Below are 12,012 nucleotides of genomic sequence, written 5' to 3'. Positions count from 1 at the left end.
TTTGGGTGAGGGAGATCCCCTGCCCTCCATTAATACTGACCTCATGAAGGAACATCTTGAGAAGCTTGATACCTTCAAGTCAGCCAGCACTGACAATCTGCACCCCAGGATACTCAAGGAGCTGGTGAGCATAATAGCCCAGCCCCTGGCACAGATCTTTGAAAACTCCTGGCACTCTGATGTAGTTCCTGAAAACTGGAAGAAGGCCAATGTGGTGCCTATCTTTAAGAAAGGGAGGAAAGTGGATCCAGCTAACTATAGGCCCATCAGCCTGACTTCTATCCCAGGGAAGACTGGCTGACACCAACATCCTAAGGGATAGCCAGCATGAGTTTGTTGCGGGTAGGTCTTGCTTGACCAATCTCATTTCCTTTTATGACCAGGTGGCCTATCTCCTGGGTGGAGGAGGCATGGTGGGCAGAAGCCACCTGGCAGTGGGATCACCACCTGCAGTGCCAGCAACAGTGGTAGTCCTCCCCTGCTGTCCACCTGCCAGCAGGGGCCAGGACACTGGGTGCAAGAGGTGCATCCAGCTGACCTGGGCCTCAACCAACCTCCCCCTTTGCCCAGCCCCAAGAGCATGTTCACTACAGACATGTCTCACAAGAACACATTTTTTATTCTCCTTATGCCACAGCTCCTCCTTCCCTCTCCCTCCCATACAGAGCCCCATGACCACCCACCTTCTTCCCTTTGTAAACTATTTGCAAAATGTGCTTTATGTGTCCTGTCCCAGGGTGGGGAGCCATGAGGTGAAAGCACATAGGGGCAGAGCCCAGGGACAGGTAGCTAGCACCCAGTGGTCATCATTCATTGCCTGCACTGCCCCAGGCAGGATGTCATGATGCTTCCACAGCACCTCCATCCACTCATACTCCAGGGCTAGGAGATGTGCCTGGAACTCCCAGTCCTCCTGGTCCCAGGCCTCCTCATGCCAGTCCTGCATGTCCATGCATCCTCCAGCCGGTCCTCTGACACCAGCACCAGCCAGTCCAGGAAGAGGGTACAATCCTGAGCTAGTCTTCTCCAGAGCAGGTGGATCTGCTGGACCCTGGCTTTGGGTGGCAGCAAGCCTGAGCCCACACTGCAGCTGCCAAGTGTGGCCTCTACCCCATGTACAGCTGCAAGGGAAAGAAGCTGTTTGTGAGAGTTTGCAGCATTTCTCAGATAAGATGCTCTGTACTGGGGTCATCTGCTGCCTAGCCTCAGCTCAGGGATTGGGCATGCATAGATGCCCAGGGACCATTTTAAGTTGCTTGGGACCATGTAGCTGATGGTGGAGCTCCTCATCCTCACTCACTCCCCAGGGGCAGGTGGGTCACTGGGTGCTGGCTGCTGGCAGGCTGCGTCCCCCACCCCATTCCCAGATTGGGACAAGCCAGGCTCCTGGCAGAGCTTCAAAACCCACTCCTTCCATAATCCTGCAGGCTAGCTGCTATCCTGTGCTGCCACCCAGCCCACAGTACCAAGGATCAGAGGGCATGGAGCTTCCAGACAACTGGGATGAAGAGCTACCTGCACCCGCCCACCCCACAGGGGACCTCTCCCAGGAGAAGCCCAAAGCTCAGCCCCCTTAGCTGCACCCCAAGCATGCCCCTGCTGCGCATGTTGTGTGTGATGCACAAGGAGATGTTTTTGCAGACTGAATGGTGCCCAACACACTGCGCCCTGCTGTTTCTGATCTCCATGGTTTCCCACACCTGTGCATCCGGCACAGAACCCTGAGCATCAGTGGTATGGAGGGCAAGCATGGGCTTTCCCACAACCTTCACCATCACCTGCAGGATTACCTGTGGCTGTCCTACATGTCCTTGCCCCCTGCATCCAAGGAAGACATTGCCGCCAGCATTGATGCATTCCTAAGCACGTGAGAGGCCGATGCCTAGCTATCTATGGGGGCACAGGCTGCTCAATAAAGTTTTGCATTGTTTCCCACCTCCCTGTATGCCCAGGACCAGGTGAGCGCAGTCAGGCTGGGCAGGGAGGGGGATCAGGGGCTAGGTGCCAGGGGCAGGGCCAGGGTGCAGAGGACCCTCCACTCAGTGCAGGCCTTTCCATGTGGCCAGGTTTGGTGTGGCCTGTGGCTTCTCTAGGTCCCAGTTGGTGGTGATGGCGTGCAGCTCTGGGCAGTGTCCTCAGATAGTGGGGTGTGGCATGTGAGTCCCCAGCCACTCTGCACCCAGGGAGGAGCTGTTGCTGTTGGTGGCTAGTGGTGACATGACTTGTGTTGCATCTCATGGCTGGGGCTGAGGCGCAGCTGTTGGGGCACATTTGGCCCAGGCTCCCTGAGCTGCTGATGGGGGCTGCAGCCAGGGAGCTCAGCAGAAAGGGCCAGTGTAGGCCCAAGTGCAACTAGGGAAGTTGTTGATTTTCCATCCTTAGAAACTTTCCAAAGCTGGTTAGACAGACATTTGGCAGGGATTGTTTAGTCAGGGATGACCCTGCCTTGAGCAAGGGTCTGGACTAGTTTACTTTATGAAGTCCCTCCAGTGCAGGGTGTCAAGGGCCTGCAGCAAGGTGGTACCCCTAGATTTCAAGAGGGCCAACTTCAACGAGTTGACGAGGTTATTGGGAGAGGCGCTGAGGTTCTCAAGAGCAGGGGAACTCAGAACCCAAGATGAGTGGTCGTTCTTTAAGGAGACCATATTCAGGGCCCAAGGGGTGACTATCCCAACAAGAAGCAAGGGGGGCAAGAGTGCCTGAAAGCCCCCCTGGCTCACCAAGGGCATCCAGGAATGCCTGATTGCCAAAAAGGCGGTGTACACCCAGTGGAAGGGGGATGCTTCCCCCTCTGTATACCTCCTCTGCTCGGGCCTGTAGGGGGACTGTCAGAAAAGCTAAGATGCACATAGAGCTAGGACTAGCATCCAAGATCAAAGATAATAAAAAGTCCTTTTTCAAATATATAGGGAGGATGAAGACAGCACCAGAAAACGTGGTGCCCCTGCAAGATACTCTGGGCAATCTGGTGGTTGCACCAGAGGAGAAAGCAGACCTCTTTAACTAATTCTTCACCTCCATTTTCTAGCTAGCAGGGGTTATTGCAGGGCCCTTGGCCTGGCTTTATGAGCTCTTGTGGTGCTCAGGCCAGGTGCCAGATGATTGGAAGATAGCCAATGTGGTCCCCATCTTTAAAAAAGGGAGGAGGGAGGACCTGGGCAACTATAGGCCCATCAGTCTTACCTTAATCCTAGGGAAACTCTTTGAGAAGATCATCAAGGAGTACCTCTGCAATGGGCCGGCCTCAGAGATGATGCTCAAGGGCAACCAGCATGGTTTCATTAGGGGGAGGTCATGTCAGACCAAGCTGATTGCCTTTTATGATCAGGTCACAAAAGCATTGGATGCAGGTGTCGCCATTGACGTAGTCTTTCTGGACTTCAGCAAGGCCTTTGACACCATCTCCCTCATTAAAAAACTAGGCGACTGTGGCATTGATGCCTACACAGTCAAATGGATTGCAGATTGGCTGAAGAGTCATACTCAGAGGGTGGTGGTGGACGGGTTATATTTGACCTGGGGGGAAGTGAGCAGCAGAATCCCCCAGGTCTCAGTCCTTGGGCCCGTGCTGTTCAATTTCTTTATCAGCAATTTGGACGACAGAGTGAAAAGCAACCTGTTTAAATTTACTGATGATACCAAAATTTGGGGTGAGGTGAGCACAGTAGTAGGGAGGGAAAGACTGCAGCAATACCTGGATAGGTTACAGGGGTGGGCTAACAAAAACAGGATACGTTTCAATACTGACAAGTGCAGGGTGCTGCACTTGGGCAATAGTAACCAGCAGCACACTTATAAGCTGGGAAACTCCCTTCTTGAGAGCATGGAGGCAGAAAGGAGATCTCGGAGTCATTATTGACTCCAAGATGAACATGGGCTGCCAATGCAAGGTCATGGTTGGCAGGACTAATGGGACCTTGTCGTGCATCCAGAGGTACATCTCAAGTAGGGCCAAGGAGGTGATCCTCCCCCTCTACCTCATAGTGGTCAGGCCACAGCTGGAGTACTGTGTCCAGTTCTGTGCGCCCCACTTAAGGAGGGATGTGGACAACATTGAGAGGGTCCAGAGGAGGGCCACCCACATGATCTGGGGACAACAGGGCAGACCCTACAATGAGAGACTGCAGGACCTGAACCCCCTCAGCCTTCACAAGAGAAGGCTGAGGGGGGACCTGGTGACCATCTATACTCACTAGAGGGGACCAGAAGGGTTTGGGAGAGACCTTGTTTCCCCTAGCGCCCCCTGGCATAACAAAGAATAACAGCCACAAGTTGTTGGAGAGTAGGCTTAGATTAGACATCTGTAAGAACTACTTCACAGTTAGGGCGGCTATGATCTGGAACCAACTTCCAAGGGAAGTCTTTAAGAAGAGACTTAATGCCTACCTGGCTAGAGTCACCTGAGCCCAGTTTTTTTCTCCTGCTCAGGTGGGAGGTTGGACTTGAAGGTCTACAAGGTCCCTTCCAACCCTACTTCTATGATTCTATGATTCTACCTTCCTCTGATCCTATGACTCTATATACTGGTGGCACCTTAAAAACAGACAATATTTTACTAGAAAAATGAGAGTAATATTTCCCTATTGTTATAACCCTCCTACATTTGATTACTATTAGATTGCTGAAAGACATGTATTTTCATGTATCAATATGCAGGATTTTTTGGTAGGATGTAAGTCCACTGCATTTTATACAGTTATACCAGGGGACAATTAGGTAAATTGCGTTTTGTGCTATATGGTTTAAGAGCATAATCCCATTAGTGATGTCACACAATGCTTGCTGCAGAAATCAGCCCCATTGCAACACAGTTGCTCTCGATCCACCATCCAAATCATTAATGAAGATATTGAACAATACTGGACCCAGGACAGACCCCTGGGGAACCCCACTTGATACCTCCTCCCAAATAGACATTGAGCCATTGAGGACTACTTTCTGAGTACAACGATCCAACCAGTTATATATATCCACCCTACTGTATTCACAACAATCATTTTGTATGATGCCAGAACAATATAAACCAATCAGGTAAAGGTTCTTGGTTTATTTTATTAAACTCCATTACCTTAAGTTTTCAGAAGAAAGAAATTTTTATTAGTATATCAAAACTAACATTTTATTACAAATGTTTTCTCATTATTTTCATCTGTGTGCCATATCTGATTCCTAGTTTGATGGCATAAATTCCTAGTCATGCCACTGCAGTTACTGGAGGGTTTTTTTTTAATGTATTTGGTTAAAATGGAGTAGAATTTTGCCTCAGATGTTCATTTTTTCCTTGAATATCATGAAGATAAGACTTTAATTTTACTTGTAAACTTTTCTTGATTGCTTTAACAACTCATTCATCTTAATAATGCCATCCTTTAAAATATTTATGTATGATTGTCAGCTTTTTTCAAGTGTCTTGTTAAGCCATTTATTGCAAAAGAGAATGGTGAGAATGGTGAACTGCAGATTGCAAATTGTGTGTAATCTCTTTCTGCTGCCAAGGATTTATAGCAATCCTTTTCTTTGGCATTTTTCCACACACAAGTCTTAGAGGCAAATAGATGGAAAAATTTTACAGGAAGCAAAACAAAACAACACCTCCCAACCCCCCATGTATTCCTATTTTAATAGTGAAATAAAATTAATAAATTCAGAACTGGTTATTTGTATTCTTACCTGGTTCCAATCTTGTCATACTCCTATGAAACTGTTTTCTTTGGAGTTGGTTGTTTTTAAATAAATGGAGAAGAAACCAAGAAATCATCATATAAGGGATTATAATTTAGAATATTCATTGGACAAATTAATGCTTCACATAACGGGCATTCCTACATAGCATGTTTACTGCTGAGTTGCATAATTAGCTGCATGGTAAAGTCTCCGCATCTATATGTGCCATCCTGTTAGGCTGCAGTGAACTAGCAAACGCTGATGTAGGATACTACTTGTAAATTCTTTATCTTATAAGTACTATCCTATAGCAGAGTTTGTTAGTTTACTTCAGCAGAGTTCTTCACAGTGCAACAATGTTTGTGCAGATTCTGATGGGGGTGGCTGGGGCAGAAGGGTGCTTCAGTGTGGTGCCACCTGATGGCTAAATAATACTTTGTATTTTCCAAAATGTAATTAAAATATTAATTATTAAAAGTTTCTTGCACTAGCGCTCTAGGATAGGGAAATATAGTTATTTTATTTTATCCTTATTTTTAGAAAAATTATCTGGACTGCTTGGCATGTAGCTGATGTAAAATGACTATTTGCTTTCATGCAGCCCCTAACATAGGCATTAGGGAAAGGGGAGATAGGAAAAAACCCAGTCAGTATGTACTGTGCTGTGAATACACCGTAGTGGTCCATAGTGTTGTTTGAAGTCAGTGCAGTTTAAAGAAATCCTATTTAGCTTATCAAACTGGTATTTCTTTTTTAAAATCTATTTTGAACCATTTACAATATAACTAGATATCAGGATCTCAAAACTGTGCACCAACAGAACTACCAATTAGTAGTAATTGAGACAGATGTATCCTATTGTAAGACAAGTATAACATTTTTCTGGAATCAGTAGAAATGTATGCCATATATTTATGCCTGAAGACTTACATTCAATCCGCATAATCCTTCAACTTCTGCCCTTATTTCTCCATCCTCAAGTGCACGTTACTTTTCCTTACACAGATGCATATATTTTCATAAAATAACTGATAAACATTTTTATTTATCTCAAGTAGCAATGGACCAGTTAAAACAAATATAAGTAGGCATATATCTCCTTATTTTGCTTTAAATGGTTAAAGAGGTTTATGGACAAAGGCTTTAGGTGCCCCACCAGTTAATTACTATTATAGCATGGAAACATACTCTATCTCAGTGTAGTCACAAGTACAATTCATTTGCTTAAAAGACATTACCCTATTAGAAGGTGATAATCTTATTGGTAAATATAAACCAGTTTTGTTGATTCAGGGGTATAGTTCATTACCACACCTAAACATGAGGTAAATAATTAGTGGCCATTAATCTGAGAGAGATATAGTTTTGTACAAATGTTCTAAGGGAAAAAAATACCAAAATGTGAGTAGGACAGGGCAGAAACATGAAACATGTTAACTATAATGGTATCAAAGCTGGGACGTTAAGCTCTAATTCTATAGGCATCTTGGACGTACTTTTCACAAAAGTCAGAACCAGAACAAGTGTTTTTATTGTGACTGAGTACATAGTTTAATTTGGAGTGGGACACAGGCTTTAGTTCATGGCACTAACATTTTCCAAAATGTGTGTCCTCTGCAGTATGCATGAAGATCAGGGTGGGAAGATAATCTCATCAGTAGTTGTCCCAGGCCTCAGCTTTCATTAAGCCTAACAAATGTAAAAATGTGTTTTGTTGTTATGGCTGCAAGGAAGGCTATTAAGTGAATGCAGTAATGCTACATGTAGTGAGATCCACCTAAGAGAGTCAAAAAACCTAATACATTTTTTTTTTGAAAATAAAATGTGGATTTATTTTAATTTATTGTTTTATTTCTACAAATACATTATCAAGGAGAAATTTTAAAACTCTATTAAGTATTAACTAATAACATACAGAAGTGGATTATAATAAATTGCAATATTTGTTGATGTGGTTCAAATTGCTTGTTACTGAAGTGAAAATTAAACATGGTAATAAATGAAATCTGATAATAGAGTGTTATGTTTCTATTATATAAGGATATTTTTTGTATTGTTTTAGCTAAAAGGAGTAGTAATATGAAGCCACAGATTATACATTTATGACTTGGTCCTCAAATTAGTATAGAATGCATTACCAGGGATATGTGCTATTAAGTGTTACTTTGTGAAAGTACTATGTGATGAGATTTTCATGCTTTATTAGTGTTAGTTTTAGGTAATAAAAACTTAAATAAATTCACTCCCTTTCCTTTCCAATTCATCTTTTCTCTTATTCTGAGAAGTAACAGAACAAATGGCAGTAACTCAAATCAAGGTCCAGGTTGGTTCTGAAGTTGCCTAAGTGGGATATGGGTAGGATTTATTTGCCTATAAAGCAATGAGCAAGAAAGAGCCTAGCTATATGGCACTCAGCTGCAGTGTTCTGATTTCAATCTACCCAGCTGCTATCCCATACCCTTGCAATTAAGGCAATCACCTAGGAAGTGGACATGTGAGTTTCAGTCATAGAGAAGTAGGTCTGGAAGGGACCTCCAGAGGTCATCCAGTCAACCCCCCTGAATGAGGCAGAATTATATCTTTCCAAAACATCATATAGAATTCATAATCTAAACCCTAGTGTCACAAACCAGACGTAATATCCTAACCTGCCAAAGGTCAAACAACTGCAAGCCATTGGTCCACATCCTGCAATAAGAGAGAAAAGATGTTTAAGAGGGGACATGATAGGAGTCTTCAAATACTTGAAGGGCTGCCATAAAGAAGAACTATCTCTGGACCCTCTAACTTGTCCATGTCCTTTTCAAAATATGGAGCCCAGAACTGCACACAGTACTCCAAACGAGGCCTAACCAGTGCCAGGTAGAGAAGTACTGTCACCTCCAACGTTTTTCATATAGTGCTTCTATTAATGCACCCAAAACAGCATTTGCCTTTTGTGCAGCTGTATCGCACTGCAGACTGCTATCCAGCCAAATGTCACCCATTTTATATCTGTATTTTTATTATTATTCTCAAGGTGTAGCCCCTTATATTTGTCTGCATTGAATTTCGTCCTGTTAGCTCTAACACAGCTTTCCAATCTGTCAAAATCTTTCTGAATTGTGTTCTGATCTTCAGCATGTTCATAATCCTTCTCAGTTTTGTGTCATATGCAAATTTGCTCAATAAATTTTCTGTGCCAGCATCCAAATCATTAATAAATATATTGAACAGTGCTAGGGCCAAGACAGACCACTGCAGGACTCCACTTGAAACCTCCTGCCATTCTGATATGGACCGGGTAATAATTAGTCTTTGCTTGCATCTATTGAGCCAGTTTGGATCCACATTACAGTGGTTTTGTCCATTCCATATTTCTCCAGCTTGTTTATGAGAAGGTCACATGGCCTTGTCCAGCTACTTGCTGAAGTCGAGATTCACCATAACCACAGCATTCCCTTCATCCATCCAAGTAGTTACTGTGTGAAAGACGGAGATCAAGTTTGTTTGACATTTCAAAGATTTCATAGATTTCATAGACATTAGGGGCTCAACATTTATTTTTCATAAATCCATGCTGGTTTCTTGTGATCATCCTTTCTTCCTCCAGATGATTGCAAAGGGCCTTCCTTAAGATCTCCTCCTGTAACTTCCCAGGTATTGAAGTGAAGCTAACTGGTCTGTAGTTCTCCGGGCCTTCTTTTTGTCTTTTTTAAAGAGGTGCACTACATTGGCTCTTTTCCAGCCTTCTGGTACCTGGCTTGTCTCCCAAAACTTCATGAAGATCATTGCCAGGGACTCTAATTTCTCTTCTTCCAGTTCCTTCATTACTCTGGGATCATGTTCATGCAGCTCTACTGATTTGAATTCATTCAGACCCATCAAAAGCTCTCTGACCATGTCCTTTGTTATCTCATCCTCCAGCTTAGCCTCTTCCTTATCTAAACAATCCTTATTAAGTTTTTATCTGGCTGCAGCTTTACTTTTTTGTGAAGACAGAGGCAAATGATTTGAAGCAACTTGAGTTGAAGAGGGTCCCCAAAGTAGTCTTCCCTTGCCAACCTGAGCGCTGTAAGAACTAGAATGTTATGTGAAAGGTGAACACAAGCGCCGCCACCTGCTATTTACCTTCTTTTAAAAACAGAATCAGGTTCCAAACAAATAGAAAGCCTTAATATTCAATGTGAATCAAACATTTAAACCCATGTGAAGGGTAGTTCAGACAGATCCTTGTGCTTAGCACTTTCTAGCTGCTTCTATTCAGTGTTCCTGAGCTTTCTATATTGCTGTTTGGAGGTGTTCAGCTGTTTCTTTTTTGTTTGCTTTTTATTTAAAGAAACTAGGCACCCCATCTGGACAAAACAATCATTCTGTTTGGGCAAGGCTCACAAATATCAGGAACTGGAATTATTATTATTATTGAATTATTATTATTTAGCATATATTGCTAAACCAGTGATGGTCTTTGAAGCCCAAAACTCCTCATCTTTTAGGGAAAGTATAACAGAGTTTAATTGAAAATATGAAAATAAAAATCACATTAGAAAGTGTCACTATATTTGTTAAACACGGTACTGTAAAAAAAAAGAAAAAAGGAAAGGAAGAAATAAAAAAGTAGTAAAAAGTAAATTAAGTAATAAGTAATGGTGTGGATATCTGATGAACTCTTCGAGTAAAAATTAAACTGAGAGAATCTCCCTGCAAGATAAGGATTCAACCCATCCAGGATTCAATTAATGACTAGGATGAGCAAAACTGTTCTGTTTGTTTTGTTTGCTTTTTTTTAATGAGTGACTTCTTTACTTTTTCTTATTATTTGCAGTTGTTTTTGGACAGTTTGCCTATTTCCAGACAGCACTGAATGATGTGGCAGAATTATTTGATGGAGAAAACCCCCAGGCTAGACTTCTCAGCTCACTCTCTGGATCTCATTCAGGTAAAAAAAAAAAAGTAAAAATAAGTATTAATCATTCATGTGACCCAAGCATGGATGTACAGCGCATTATGGGTCAGATTTTCTAAGGTAAGCAGAAGTAACAGTAAAGGTGTAACTGTAAATTACTGGAGTATACTACCAAGGGAAATTGTTTAGTCCCATAATTTAAAGTACTTAAATCAAGACTGGATGCCTTTTTGGAAGGTACTCATTAAGCTAGCTCACATTATTGAGCTCAGTGCAAGAATAACTGCATGGAAAATTTGGTGGCCTGTATTATACTGTGGATTAAACTAGATGATCTAATGATTCCATATTGCTGTAAAGCTGCACAGCTATGTTTTTGTGAGTCTAATTTAAACACAAATATTTTTGGGATCAGTGAGGAAGAGAATTTGAAATGTGGGCCTTTTGTTAAGTCAATGACAAGCTCTTACGGATTTTAGTGGAGGTAGAATTTTCTCTCTGCTTTCCACGCATATTTCTGGGGTTTAAGTATCTAAAGTGAAACGTATAAACAAGTTTATAATTGCATTTGTATAATTTTGAACAGCTGGCAATTAAAAACTGAACATAATTCAGTCATAATATATGACTGACATATATTTAAGAATTTAAGAATATATTGTTTGTCATTCTTCTTGGTTTAGAATTTGTGGCTTCAGTTTTTGTCATTAGAATTATATCTTTTATTGGAACAATTGATCATGCATCTGTTTGGCAAATTAATAAGAAACATATTCACAGTTGAAAAATAAAAAAATCTTTTTGATTGAATCATATCTACTTAGGTAGCAAGGGAAAAATCAAAATTAATTTTAATGATATTTGCAGGCATCTAGCTATAAAATAAAATGTTCAGTTTTTAATTGCTAATAAAACAGAACTAATCTTATCTGAACATCCAATTTTATTTTGTCACATCCGTATCAACAAAGTCAAAACCAATACCCATTTTTCGTGGTAGATATTTTTAAATGATTGAAGGGCAATAAAACTTGCAATTTTTTTTTTTATTTCCAGTGATATTAATTCCAGCAGAATTAATGTGACAGGTTCATACCTCATTTACGTGGGTGTATATCAGGAGGATCTCTATTGAAATGACTGGAGTTACAACAGAATAAAACTAATATCAATGAGAAGAGCATCAGACCTATTGCACCAAGTTATTTAAACTGTTGTAAATCAACACGTTTAAGAAATCTAAATAAGATTTCTAGGTATACACTGATATAACTACAAGCAAGATATACACTCTTGTCATAATCAAAAGCCAACCTTGCAAACATACAAACATTTCATAGATTTCATAGACATTAAGGCTGGAAGGGACCTCGGGAGATCATCGAGTCCAGCCCCATGCCCAAAGGGCAGGAAGTCAGCTGGGGTCATAGGATCCCAGCAAGATAAGCATCCAATTTACTCTT

At 42.0% G+C, this 12,012-nt stretch overlaps 1 protein-coding gene across 1 annotated transcript in view; it reads left to right on the top strand.

The window, feature by feature from the left end:
* The window catches only part of CSMD1 (CUB and Sushi multiple domains 1), a 1,867,828-nt gene that overhangs the window by 1,535,885 nt on the left and 319,931 nt on the right, over positions 1-12,012 (top strand). The window contains exon 32 of the mRNA XM_019538151.1: positions 10,469-10,582. Within this exon, the coding sequence (XP_019393696.1) occupies positions 10,469-10,582 (114 nt within the window). The remainder of the gene's footprint in view (positions 1-10,468; positions 10,583-12,012) is intronic.

Source organism: Crocodylus porosus, unplaced genomic scaffold (genome assembly GCF_001723895.1).
Source record: "Crocodylus porosus isolate Cpor-Errol unplaced genomic scaffold, CroPor_comp1, whole genome shotgun sequence".
NCBI classification, from domain to species: domain Eukaryota; kingdom Metazoa; phylum Chordata; order Crocodylia; family Crocodylidae; genus Crocodylus; species Crocodylus porosus.
The sequence above is the reverse complement of the archived record's forward strand: the minus strand, read 5'-3'. Positions and strand labels throughout refer to the sequence as shown.